Genomic DNA, 14740 nt, shown 5'->3' with positions numbered 1-14740 from the left:
AACGTTAAAAAAACACTTTTGCGAATGAGGGCTTAAGTATGAGAATATTTATAAGATAAGATTAGAAGATTTTTTTTTCTAATTTATAAAATCTCATCTAAAATAAAGATTAATTAGAAGGGCTTTTACTAATCGCTTGGCGGTACCTTATGCCCTCAATCGCACGAGAGATTTTTCAACGGACGTTAAAAGTGTTCAAATACAACAAATACATACCCAAGCATATGTTCACGCGACAGCGTTTTTAAAAAAAGACGCTTTTTAACCGACTTCCAAAAAGGAGGAGGTTTTACGTTCGGCTGTATGTATGTTTTATCTAGCAGTGTTGCATTTTCAATTTTGGGCATTGGAAATAGACCTTCATTTAACTTCACACTATACGCTACGTCCGTCAACGCTGAGTTTCAACGCATCGCTTTTTTAACTCTCGTGCGAATGAGGCCTAATACGGCAACGCCGCCACAGTCGATGCCGTCTGCGTGCGAAACGTGCCCCGCAAACTTCGTTAGTGTAACTGTGTATTGCAAAGTACATCTGCACGCTATCAACTCATATTCGGCTCACTGCTGAGTTCGAGTCTCATCTCAGAATGAGAGGAGTTAGGTCAATAGTCCACCACGCTGGCCCAATGCGGATTGGCAGACTTTACACACGCAGATAATTAAGAAAATTCTCTGGTATGCAGGTTTCCTCACAATGTTTTCGTTCACCGTTTGAGACTCGTTCTTAAAATGCACACAACTGAAAAGTTGGAGGTATATGCCCCGGACCGGATTCGAACCCACGCCCTCTAGAATTGGAGGCAGTGGTCATATCCACTATACTACAGCCTTTCTTGATGAATACTGTTTACCAACAAAGAATTTAGAAATGAAGGTAGAAAACGCATGTCATTGCATAACTTATTTATTTTAAAAAATGTATGGTTTGTTTTTACAATGTTATATAAAATACATTAACCACTAAGCTTACTTTAAGCTTATTAATCAAATTTATTTTCATTAATTTGCAAACAAGTTAATTTTAGTTATTATTAGGTGTGAGATGACTAGTGATTTTTACCCTCATTTTTAATTTGTTTGTTAGTAAACAGTACTCATCAAGAAAGGCTGTAGTATAGGCTATCCACGTCTCGCAACTTGTATGCAGTCACATTAAATTTCGACGGCCGCGTGGCGCAGTGGGTAGTGACCCTGCTTTCTGCATCCACGGTCGTGGGTTTGATTCCCACAACTGGAAAATATTTGTGTGATGAACATGGGTGTTTTCCAGTGTCTGTGTGTATTTATACATTATATAAGTATTTATATGTAGAATATAAATGTATATGAATATTATAATATCAACTAACTATCTTAGCACCCATAACACAAGCTACTCTGTATGCTTACTTTGGGGCTAGATAGTGATGTGTATTGTTTAAGTATATTTATTTATATATATATATATATATATATATATATATATATATATATATATATATTTAATCCACTACCTGCTCCTCTCGCTAAGCCGTGCACTACATGTTGGGCACTGCACCGTGCGTCTCTCATGCACTGCCATGTGACGCACCAGTAGATACCGCGCAGTGAAGCGCGCCCCGCACACTTCGCAAGTGTGACTGTGTACTGCGCAGTGCACTTTGCGTATATGCGCTTTTAGGAGAGTCGTCGTTGAGAACTTTTTATTGCAGTCACCCTAAAAGAAAAGCGAGTCGAAATTAATTTATTTCAAGTAGGTTTACTTTACAAGCACTTTAGAAAGGACAGATAATACTAGTTATTGGTATTACAATACATCTATGAATTGAGGAAATTATAAAAATTATTAGCTTTACTAATTCTTGTATGTAACTTTGCTGGGACCAGCTTTTAATTAAAAAAAGCAACTAAATTGTTTCACTTGTGAGCTTAGATATTATAGACAGATACACTTAGCGATCAAAGTTACAACACCCCTTTTTTGCAGGGGGGTTAAAAATTACACAAAATTTTAACATAACTCATCAACTCCTTACCCTTATACTAACTAAAAATATTATTTACCTCAGGACAGACTGTTTTGGATGCATCGTCCAATTCAATGTGATATTTATTTCTTTTGCCCACTCTCTCTTCAACTGTCACTTTATTCAGGAATTTGAATTTGTTTGTCTCCTTGTCACCTATAGTTTACAACTTTAATTTAATAAAACATGCACACACATACAACAATAATTATGTAAATTATTTTCATATAAATGTACCTCCAAAACTTCAACATAAGTAAACAGTTGGAATAAACAGTTAATTTAGCCAGGAGAATTAACGACTGGCAGGTGAGTAAGGAAAGTGCAATGTCAGACCATAGACACATAGGTTTTAACCTGACAACAAATTTTCCTACGGAAACGGTTACATACAGGGATCCTAGGCGCACTAAATGGACGGACTATTGCAGCAGCCTGCAGTGCAACCTAGAGCTAGTTCCTAAAAGTATAAAAACGCTAGAAAGTCTGGATCTAGCAGTTGAAGTTGTCACCGAAGGAACTATTAAAGCCTTCGAAGACAACTGTATGCTCAAGACCAAGACTTCTAAACACAAAGTGCCGTGGTGGAACTCAAAGCTTAAGCGCTTGAGGGACAAAACACGCAAACTATTCAACAGGGCTAAGACGACCAAGGAGTGGGACATCTACAGAAAAGCCCTAACCGAATACAGCAAAGAAATTAGGAAGGCTAAAAGAGCATCATGGAGAAGATTCTGCGAGGAAATAAGCAACTTGCCTCAAGGTTCCAGACTCCAAAAACTGCTCTCCAAAGCCAAACCTAATCAGCTAGGCTTGTTAAAAAAGCCTGATGGCTCCTTCACATGTGATGAGAAGGAAACCCTAGAATTGCTAGCACACTCTCACTTCCCAGGAGCGGTCAGTACTAACGCTAGAACTTTGGCGCAGGCTCCATGTAGGCCTCATATTGAGGACTGGAGAAAGGCCACCATAGTTTTCAGACCTGGAGCAGTGAGGTGGGCTATCAACTCTTTTGAATCGAACAAAGCTAGTGGGATTGATGGAATAACACCTCTTTTATTACAAAGAGGTGCAACCCTGCTAATCCCACATCTGGTCAAAATCTTCAGGGCGAGCTTTGCCTGGGGATATATTCCAGAAAATTGGACCAAAGTAAGGGTCATATTCATACCTAAAGTGGGAAAAAAGGACTACGCCATGCCTAAAGCCTTTAGACCCATAAGTCTCTCTTCATTTTTACTAAAAACAATGGAGAAGGTACTGGATAGGTATATTAGGGATGGGATTCTCATTGAGAGACCCATCCATGTAACCCAGCATGCCTATTGCAGAGGACGCTCCACAGAAACCGCCCTGCTAAGCCTGGTTGATAAAATCGAAAAGGCACTGGAAGACAAAGAAATCGCCCTCGCGGCGTTTCTAGACATTGAGGGAGCTTTCGATAACACTCCCATCCGAACATTGGTGAATGGTCTAACCAGCAAACTGGCTGACCCAACCACTGTTCGCTGGGTCGAAGCGATGCTCTCAAACAGAATAGCCAGATTTAAGCTAAACGACATCTCGACTGAAGTGCTCACGACAAGGGGATGCCCGCAAGGCGGGGTCTTGTCACCCCTGCTATGGACCCTTGCAGTCGATCACCTGCTGTATAAGATGGCTGAACTCCGCATAGATACCCAGGGATACGCGGATGACCTGGTAATCATTGTGAGAGGAAACTGCCAAAGTACTATTTCGTACCTCATACAGAAAGCACTAAACACCATTGAAAGATGGTGCAAAGAGAATGACTTATCTGTTAATGCAGATAAAACAGTTATTGTCCCATTCACCAATAAGCATAAACTCGAAAAACTCGAGCCGCCTATTTTGAATGGAAAACACATTCCGTTCTCGTGCGAGGCAAAGTACCTGGGTATTACCTTAGACCAGAAACTTACTTGGAACTCTCACGTGGATGGTACACTAAAGAGGGCGAAAACAGCCCTCGGTATCTGCAGTCGACTGGCAGGAGCACGATGGGGGCTGAAACCTAAAATAACCCTCTGGCTCTATACAGCTGTGGTGAGGCCGATTGTATCTTACGCCTCAACAGTTTGGTGCAGGAAAACGATGCAGAAAAACACTCAAAGTAAGCTTAGCAGTCTTCAAAGATCTGCCTGCTTGCTTATAACCGGAGCCATGAACACCTCACCTGGAGCAGCTCTTGATGCACTACTTAACCTCCCGCCCCTGTTTCTCTACTTGGAAAAGGAGGCAAGAGAGGGCATGTACAGAGTAATCTGCCAGAAAGAGGTGAACTGGCTTTCTCAAGTTATGAGGAACCTACAAAACTCAGTACTTGATATTCCAGTTCTGGGGATGCCATCAGACACTATGACCCCAAACTACTACTTCCAAAGGAACTACACCGTTGAGATACCCGATCGGGACAGGTGGCTAAAAAATGAAATAACTTGGAAAGCGGGAAGCCTAAAGTGCTACACCGATGGTTCCAAGTCAGGAAAAGACGTAGGCTGTGGAACCTATGGAGAGAAGCCCAGGGTGAAAATTCACCGGAACCTGGGAACGTATACCTCCATCTTCCAGGCAGAGGTGTACGCCATTATTGATTGTGCGGAAGCCTTGCAGCAAAACAACTACGTTAACAGAACTATTTATATTCACTCTGACAGCCAAGCGGCTCTTTCAGCCTTGTCCGCGGAGGTTATTACCTCTAGACTTGTTGAAAACTGCTGGCAATGTCTAAATAACTTGGGCAACCGTAATCAGGTTATCCTTCGCTGGGTTCCAGGGCATGCAGGAATAGTCGGCAACGAAAAGGCGGACCAACTTGCGAAACTAGGCGCGAGGTTACCACAGACAGGACCTGAACCCTTCTGTGGTATACCTAAAAGCCTAGCCAAACTCACCCTGTTAACTTACTGTTACTACGACACCCTTATTCGCTGGAGAAAACTTCCAGGAATGAATCACTCAAAAGCGCTAGTAAAATCCTTCAATAAGAAGGCTGCTTCAGACCTACTAGCGCTTAGTAGGAAAAACCTATGTATCTTAGTGCGGGCACTTACCGGACACTGTGGACTCAATAGACACATGTTCAATCTTAAACTCCGGGACACAGATCTGTGCAGACTCTGCCTAGAGGCAGAGGAAACACCTATGCACATCTTATGCAATTGCCCAGCTCTAATACATAAACGCAACCTCCACTTAGGGCATTACACAATGGATCCAGAGGAGGTGAAACACATCCCAGCCAAGAAACTGCTGCTGTACCTGGCAGCAACCAGTATTGGAGGGGAAATCTAGTCAGTGGCGATCACAATAGATCGGTAACGGTCAATGTGATACAGGACCTCAAGAAGACCTGCAGAGCCGCGACATTAAGAAGAAGAAGAAGAAGAAGAAACAGTTGGAATCAACATAAAAATACCTTGCCCATGAAACTATATCTAAATAAATCTATCCACTGGCTAAGAACTTACCATTGTCTTCATTATTGTTTGTCACTTCAATAGGATCGGCAAAGACTATTTGATCTAATTTATAAAATTTTTCATCATCCAGACCACCCAAACCATCCAACGGCTAAAAATAAAATATACAAATTGTCAAGACATAGAGACTAGGGGTGACCATTTGTAGCTTTAAGGAATATATGTAATAAATACACTTTTTTTTATATGTTGTACCTAATAGTTCAAAAAACACGTTAGAAACCTCATTATCAGGTTATTTGAAGTTTGTTCAATATTTTTGTGAAAAAGATTTTATTATCTTTATACTAAATGCTAACATTTTTATCCTAGTAAAAATGTTACTCTTGCTCTGGCTACTGAAGATTAGCACTTTATCCCTTAATTTATCATGCGTTTTCTTTTTTCTTAGAAGACCTATCCAAGGATAGTTAGATAGAGTAAACAAGAAAATAAATTCATTTGTACTACATAGAGGCGGTACTTTAAAATATATAAAAATAGGTATATCTTAAGATCATCTGATCGGCCTGCTTAAAATTACGAAGTCTCCGATTGAAACTTCGAACAGACTTGGTGCTTGGTGCTTGTCGAAACTAAGGTCAAGGTATACGGTAACTTTCGAATCTTTACATGCCGCTAAAGGAATTTTTCGTTGCAGGCGAGTTTTTAATTAAATAAATCTATTACTTATTCTTGTCTATAAAAATAATAAAACAAAGTTTTAACGAGACGAAATTATAAAAAATATGACAGAAAACTATGGATTGATCCTTTAGTATTGATAAAATAATTTGTATTTCACTCAATATCTGAATAACCGATGAGATTTCTGCGTATTTACTCACGTCTTGGTCTTTTATTCCAGAATTTTGGATGCTGTCTTGTTCGAACACTTGGTTTGTATTTATTTCACACACAATGCTCATTAAAGGATTCATTTTAAATTATACAACTATAGTGAAAAAAAGTTTAATACATTATTTTTGTTATAAAGTTTGTTCCGATATTAGCAAAACTCGAAAATGTAAAATAAAATAAATAATACGGACAGAACAGGAACATACTGAAAGTGTTATTTTTGTGATTCACAGACCACAAATGAAGGTGTTATTTAGTAGCACAGATTATATTATATTAGTAATATAGGCCACAGATTAATAAAATAGCCAAAAATATGATGGTTTCGAATTCGGTACTGGTAACACCTCCTCGGAGTTTATATTCATTGGGTAACACTGTTCTGTTCTGTTTGACATTATGTGTTTTTGATTTTGAAGTTTGGCAAGAAAGCACGACGCAAGTTTTCTTTTTGCATTTTCAAAGAAAACGTGTTTTGCGGAATCTACACTATTTGTATTGTGAAATTATCACGAAACCCGCCTAGTTATTAAAAAAATTTGTGCAATTAACAATCAATATTTTATAGCGTATTTATTATAATATAATCTAATCATTTAAAAATGGTGGTTCTTTCTTCTTCGTTCGCGGCACCGGTGGAGGGTGTGTTATACGAAAGTCCGCTGACCAAATTACTTGTTAACAATCAAGAATTAGGCACAGCCACTTTATATATTACGGAAAAGTAAGTTTTAGTTTTGATACACCAACATAAACCAAAAATAGACAACATTAAGTACATATGAAAAACTTTGGAGTCTGATCTCTTTCACTGCTGTTGTTGGAGTTGAGCTTTGAATCTTTATTTTTAAGGGTAAAAAAAATATTGTTGTAAAGAGATTTTTCTACACCAGTTGAAGATGTATCCTTGTGTTTTCATTTTAAGTTTCATAATGTGCCTATTTAGGCAAAGTTTTTATTTATAAAAATAAAAAAGGAATCTATGGTATATAGATATAATTATGAAACAGTCAACTTGTTTATTGGGTTGTGGTTGTGTAGATGTACAGTGTAAATTCTGTAACATTAATTATGTCACAGCATTAATATTATAATAAAAGATTTTGAGTTAAAAAACTGAGTTCATTGTAAGCTCTTCTCTGAAAAAGGCGCTCGTAACTAATTTTAAGTTTTCGACTTTGCTTACCACCATGAAATCGTGATAACTTTACGAAAAAGTGCTTGTAATCTAAACCTAATTGAAATAATTGAACTTTTTTTAAAGTAATAATCAAATGATTGGCCGGCCTTTTCTAAACAGCAATTTGTATCTTCTATCCATAAAAAATACTACAACCTGCTTATAAATTATAAATAAATAAGGCCTATTTTGGGACATGTCCTTTGAAAAGTTATATGTGACTTTTTTATTTTCAGCAATGTGGTTTGGGGCGGCGGTGTTGGTGCTACTGGTGGCAACTCTCCCACCATATCCCTGTTGTACCCCACCATATCCCTCCACGCTGTGCAGAGGGAGCCCTCCCCAGCCTTGTATATGGTGTTGAATTATGAACTGAGGTAAGGAACACTGGTTAAAAACATACTAACTGTAAATAAATTAGTTTTTTGTTTCTTAGTCAATAACATGTGAAAAACAGTCATACAACAAGTGAGGTTGCCAAATAAATAAAATCATTTTTTATATCAAAATGTTATGGTTACCTAGTTTGGCTAGAGACATTGAATTTAATTTCTTAAAATGCACATAACTAAATAGTTGAAGGTGCGTGCCCCAGACCAGATTCAAACCTGTGCCCTTTGATACAAAGACAGAGGTCATGTCTACTGGGAACACACTTGGACTTTTGCTGAATACTTCTGACTTCAATATACATTGCAATGAAGTTATGGCATTCCATAATATCATTGCAGTGTATTTACACGTTTGCCGCGGCACTGATTTTTCTGTACTTTCCCCAGGTGCCGTACGAGGTCCATCAACCTTGTAACTATTGAAGATGCCAAACTCCTATTAACTATACGAGGTCCATCAACCTCGTAACTCTTGAAGATGCTAAACTCCTTTTAACTATAGGAGGTCATTTGACCTCTTACCGCAGTGAACGTGTTAATGAGGAACCAAATCACTCGATATATGTTTAAGCAATGGCGTGCACACCATAGATGCAAAAATGCCTTGCCTACCCTGAGAACTTATTACGAACCCTTATTGCAGATGGAATTTTCCATTTTGTACCTATAGTGCATACTCTAGTTAAAAATCCTGTGCACGCCACTGTGTTTAAGGGCTGTTGGCAATATTGAGTAAACTTTTTCTTACTAAAGAGGTATGGTTTTTATTACCAGGTTACCAGAACTGACTCAACAAGGCGGTGGTGATGCTCAGAATGACGAGGATGATGATGAAGATGATGACTTTGATGCAGACACCCATCCCATCACACAACTGAGGTGAGGTTTTATTAGATTAGTCAATAGTGATGCCTGTGATTGTCTCTGCGAATTTGTGATTTTTGCTGTTCTGGCAACTCCTGTGCGTTGAAATTTTGAAAATTCTTTCTTTGATGTGATTAGATTTCATGCCTCCATGTAACAGTAGGGGAGCCGAAGAGGGGATTTTTGCAGATGAACATAAGAGAGTGCTTGTAAACTAAGCCTATTTGAAATAAATGAAATTTAAATTTTATGATATAGGCATACATTTGCTCCACAGGTTCATCCCACAGAACGAGGCTGATCTGAACCCCATGTACTCTGCCATGAGCCAGGGGCAGGGGCTGCACCCGGACCCTGCTGATGAGGTGGACGATGAGGACCCCTACATGGACGGGGAGGAGTTTGATGATGGTATGTATTATCAGATTGTAGATCCCAGTTTTTTGGTCTCGCTTTTTATGTTCTGAGTGTCCTGAAAGTACCATCCTGAGATACTGGTTATAGGAACTATGTTTGCATTATTTCTTGGTTTTAACTAAGTTAATTATTATTAATTCATTTAAATTGTAATTTTTTCATAGACTAGTGGACCCGGTCAAGCTTCACTGTAACTTATGTGCGCTTCTTAATCACCCCTACCCCTCCCTACTACCACTGCACCCCTAGTCTAAAAAACAACTCTCCTTTTTGAAAAATCTATTGTCATACTTCATATTCTAAAAATAGAATTAGCCAAATTGGTTCAGCCGTTCTCGAGATTTGTGCTTAGCAACACATTTAATACATTCATTTTATATAAGTCTAGGAAATAGTAGTCTGAGACGAAAAAAGTGTAGGGAGTTTGAGAGGGGTACCCATTAGGCGGGAACGACTGGCGATATAAGGCGATTGCCGTACAGTCTAGCTCATTCTTGTCGTGGCGTTCGATCTGTCCACACCTTTTGTTGGACATTCATGGGTGATTTTTGGATAGGCGGCGAGAGTGACTTCAGTGGAAAGGGGAAGTTTTTGTTAATTGTTAAGGGGCCCCTTAACCCTTCACACAACGTTCACAAGTGCGTGACTCTAATCAAGCTCATTCTCGGCCATTTTAGGGTCTTATTTTGGTTACAGTTTGATTTGTTAATTAAGTTGTCTTGACAAATGTCGTGACCTTTGTTCGATATCGATTTTCTTATTTTTGTAATCCACTTCTGAGTCTGCTAGAAATAGATTAATTATTAATTATTAATAAATTAGGTAATTTATTATGAATTATTCATTCATCCTATTTATGTACATTTTGGTATTAGTCTGTATGTATATCTATTGAGTTTCAGTGTAGTAAATTTAACTTAGTACAGCCAAAGTCAAATTTAAAAATGCACAGTACTGGCCCGCACAAAATGTGCTTAAAAATATATAATAAATTACCGCAAAACATTGAGGAAAAGGAAAACGTTAATGAGTTTTTATGAACATTAAAAAACTTTTTGCTTGAAAAAGTATATTATAAAATTAATGACTTTTTGACCGAAAAACAATAAATCCGCCTCTCTACTTATCTTATGTTATGTTAAGTTAAGTTTTATTTTGTAGTTACAACACCATCCATTCCATTTGTAATAATTATGACATTTTATTTATGACATGTGTTAAATATTATAATGGAAATGTAACGTAAATGAATAAATGAATATATCCTGAAATAGATATTATGATCTGTGCAGCTGACGAGGAGTTCGAAGACGCGGAGGAGAGCAACGGCGCGCCGGACGAGGCGGCCGCGCGCCTGCGCCAGCTGCGGCTCGAGAACGCCAACGGACCACACTACGAAGGTACTGTATTCGGCTCACTGCTGAGCACGAGTCTCTTCACACTATGAGAGGGGTTATAGCTTGTATAGCTTGGCAACTTTGTTCGTAACACTCCCGATGTTCCGCGCGGGCCGGGGGCGTGCACTTCCCCGCACGCACGATTTCACACCCGCGGAGTCTTTCCCCCTGTCGCCCGCATATCATGGGAGTGTTATCAACGAACCTGCCAGACTATAGAACTAATGACACCACGATGAATGAATTGTAGGCAGAGGTCATATCCACTGGGCTATAGCGGCTTTATTTATCACCATTAAATCATGACATAACTTGACGTTTTTTAAGTGCTTGTAAACTAAGCCTAATTGAAATAAATGTTTGTCATCTTTTGTAACCACATGTTTTGAGCAAATAAACGATGATATTCTGACTGCCTCCGTGGCGCAGTGGTATGCGCGGTGAATTTACAAGACGGAGGTCCTGGGTTCGATCCCCGGCTGGGCCGATTGAGGTTTTCTTAATTGGTCCAGGTCTGGCTGGTGGGAGGCTTCGGCCGTGGCTAGTTACCACCCTACCGAGAAAGACGTACCGCAAAGCGATTTAGCGTTCCGGTTTGTCGTCTAGAAGCCGAAACGGGTGTGGATTTTCATCCTCCTCTTAACAAGATAGCCCGCTTCCATCTTAGATTGCATCATCACTTACCATCAGGTGAGATTGCAGTCAAGGGTTAACTTGTAAAGAATATATATATGATTTGATTTGATTTGAATTTTTAGTTTTGAGTTTATGTATTAATCCGTTCCATCCGATCGTCGTACCCACTCCTAATAGGTACAGTCTTTCCCGACTAGTTGGAGGGGGACGAAAATATTGGTTATTTAAAAAATATGGCAAATATTCTTTAAAAAAAAATCATAATTCATTTTTTTTTATTCTATTTAAATTCTAATTTTTTTTTTCAGATTATGAAGACGCGGAAGCTACGGAATGAAAAAAATAATTTTGTATAAATTATAAGTTTTCTTCTATAAGTTATTTTGTCGCTTCAAGTAAGCGTTGTATTTGTATTGCCAACTTATCGGTTACGTTCATTGCGATATTTTTATGAGAGCTACTCATATTTGAGTTACAGATGGCGCCACATGTCACATAATAATATTTTGTTTTATGACATTAAAATATTATTGGATGAATGTCTGACCAGAAAAATGAAGAATAACTAAAAAAAAGTCAAAATGAAAAAAAAGGCGCGGATAAAAAAGGAACTATTTTTTTCATATATTTTTTTAAAGGCTTTTCGGCTTTGAGTTTTGTCAATTTTAAGGTAAAAGTGGCGCTTTCCAGGTTTTTTTTTTATATTTCTGGTCATGCTATATTTTAATTTTAACTATAATTATATGTTATACATATACGCAGTAGTATATATTGCATACATTAAGTATATAACTTTTCTCATTGAATATTGGAATTGAGGAAGGCTAAAGAATTTTCGAATGCAAACTAGTAGTTTCTGAGATTAGCATGTTCAACCAAACTGTTTAAATAAAATATATTGAGTATAGATTTACTACACCAGCGCCATCTTAAGATAATTTCGTAGACGGTAGACATTTTTCCGTACTGATAAGTTTATAGGTTATGCAAGGGTCAGACATAAAACATTGCATTGTATGGATGTTAGAGTAAAAGGGTGATACAGCCGCAAGTACTGTACTAAGTCATAATTTTACGGCGATTTTGTCTATTTATCATTTTAGTTTGCATTTCTTATCATGAGGTCCAGTACACTACCGGTAGATGGCGTTTGTAGAGAACTTTGGAACAATCCCATTTTCAATACTTCAAGAATTGCGATGTAGTTATGCCTGAGGCTCATAGATGGCGCTTTGTTTTTGAAGTGATAACTTCTTTTGGGGTAAACCACTTCGTAACGTAACGCGTTACGGCACTCAGGCTTCTCTTTCTCTCAAGCATACGTCCCGAGACGCACATTTTTTTTCTTTTGTAGTGCACATATCATTATTTTTTTTTTGTGGCGGTAAAATACCAACGCTGTCGCTTTCATTCAATTTTCCTATTTCCCGTATACGACGCGACGCGTTGAATACTCGTATATGGTAGGGGTCCACATTTCTGCATCGTAATGATCGGACGCATCGCATCAAACTGATAGTAGTATTCTTTGTATTGACAGTCATACAAGTGCGTCCACTGATCCACATCGTACGTATCACACGAATCTACCGTAAAATTAAAAATCCGTTTTTGCGATGCGTATATGTGGACGCCTATCATTATAAAAATAGAAATCGTTTCGTTTATTTAATATGTTTAATGTCAGTCGCACGCTACTGGAGTCTAAATGTGTTGGTCGCGACCTCTCGGTGCAATGGTACAAAAGAGGGAGGGGAACGGTTGTTTATGTAGTAACAAAAATACACACAAAAAATAATTCGCCTTTATATTATTGGTATTGAAAATTAAGACTTAGTATACGACCTGCGGCTTATATTTTTGGAGATGGTGCTTTTGAATTTTCTTGAATTCTGTTATTTGTGGTCTGAACATTGCGATGATTGATTTGAAAGTATAATTGTGATTTTTTTCTAAAATGTTTCAATTTCCATTTTTATCTCAAATACTTTTGTATACCTACGTTTAAAGTAAATTAATGTTAAAATATTTTGCATTATTAAAATTAGCTTGCTTACGCAACAAAAGTTTTATCAAGTTTTGTTATGGTCAGTTTACACGTATACAAGTATTGATTACGCACTACATAAGTAACTATCAGAGCTAACCAGAAGCTTACGAATTAAGTGCTGTGTGCTTTTCTAATATAAGGCCAGACCTCATAGTAGAAAAACTGAAAGTTTGTCTCCTACAATCCTACTATCATCATCATCATCATATCAGCCGATGGACGTCCACTGCAGGACATAGGCCTTTTGTAGGGACTTCCAAACATCACGATACTGAGCCGCCTGCATCCAGCGAATCCCTGCGACTCGCTTGATGTCGTCAGTCCACCTGGTGGGGGGTCGGCCAACACTGCGCTTACTAGTGCGGGGTCGCCATTCCAGCACTTTGGGACCCCAACGTCCATCGGCTCTTCGAACTATGTGCCCCGCCCATTGCCACTTCAGCTTCGCAACTCGTTGAGCTATGTCGGTGACTTTGGTTCTTCTGCGGATCTCCTCATTTCTGATTCGATCACGCAGAGATACTCCTAACATAGCTCGTTCCATCGCCCTCTGTGTGACTCTAAGCCTTCTTATGAGGCCCATAGTTAGCGACCAAGTCTCGGAACCATAGGTCATCACTGGCAACACGCACTGTTCGAAGACTTTTGTCTTCAGGCACTGAGGAATTTCGGACGAAAAGATGTCGCGAAGCTTCCCGAATGCAGCCCAGCCGAGTTGGATTCGACGGTTCACCTCTTTCTCGAAATTGGACCTACCTAACTGGATCATATGTCCTAGGTATATGTATTCGTCTACAATTTCGAGTGCAGCGTTCTCAACTATAACTGGGTGGAGCGATACATGAGCATTACACATTATTTTTGTTTTGCCCATGTTCATTTTCAGGCCCACCTGTTGAGAAACGCTGCTGAGGTCATTGAGCATGGTACTAAGGTCATCCAGAGTCTGTGCCATGATGACTACATCATCCGCGAACCGCAGTTGAGTGATGTACTCGCCATTGATGTTGATGCCAAGTCCGCTCCAGTCCAGAAGCTTAAAGACGTCTTCCAGTGCGGCGGTAAATAGCTTCGGAGAGATCACATCTCCCTGACGCACTCCTCGCTGCAACTGGATTGGCCTCGTAGTCTGATCCTGAATACGGACTGACATAGTGGCGTTTTCGTACAAGCACTTCAACGCTTGGATATACCTGTAATCAATTCGGCATCTCTGCAATGACCTTAGCACAGCCCAGGTTTCCACCGAATCGAAGGCTTTCTCATAGTCCACAAACGCTAAGCAAAGTGGCTGGTTATACTCGTGAGTCTTCTGTATAACCTGCCGCAGCGTATGGATGTGGTCTATGGTACTAAAGCCTTTTCGGAAACCGGCTTGTTCGGGAGGCTGGAAGTCGTCAAACCTATTAGCGAGACGATTCGTAATGACTCTCGAGAACAATTTGTAAACATG

At 39.1% G+C, this 14740-nt stretch overlaps 1 protein-coding gene across 1 annotated transcript; it reads left to right on the top strand.

Moving 5' to 3' along the window:
* The first annotated feature begins 6755 nt into the window (after positions 1–6755).
* On the top strand, positions 6756–13336 carry LOC112046068 (methylosome subunit pICln). The gene is made up of 6 exons (XM_024082541.2): positions 6756–7075; positions 7768–7908; positions 8698–8802; positions 9065–9198; positions 10497–10604; positions 11546–13336. The coding sequence occupies exons 1-6, from the start codon at positions 6954–6956 to the stop codon at positions 11572–11574; spliced, it is 639 nt and encodes a 212-aa protein (XP_023938309.2). The 5' UTR covers positions 6756–6953; the 3' UTR covers positions 11575–13336.
* The last annotated feature ends 1404 nt before the right edge of the window (positions 13337–14740 follow it).

Source organism: Bicyclus anynana, chromosome 18 (genome assembly GCF_947172395.1).
Source record: "Bicyclus anynana chromosome 18, ilBicAnyn1.1, whole genome shotgun sequence".
Classification (NCBI taxonomy): Eukaryota; Metazoa; Arthropoda; class Insecta; order Lepidoptera; family Nymphalidae; genus Bicyclus; species Bicyclus anynana.
The sequence above is the reverse complement of the archived record's forward strand: the minus strand, read 5'-3'. Positions and strand labels throughout refer to the sequence as shown.

Coding starts and splice junctions, on each gene's coding strand:
- LOC112046068 (XM_024082541.2), top strand. CDS start 6,954: ATGGTGGTTCTTTCTTCTTCGTTCGCGGCACCGGTGGAGGGTGTGTTA. Junction 7,076..7,767: donor ACTTTATATATTACGGAAAA/GTAAGTTTTAGT, acceptor TTTTATTTTCAG/CAATGTGGTTTGGGGCGGCG. Junction 10,605..11,545: donor CAACGGACCACACTACGAAG/GTACTGTATTCG, acceptor TTTTTTTTTCAG/ATTATGAAGACGCGGAAGCT.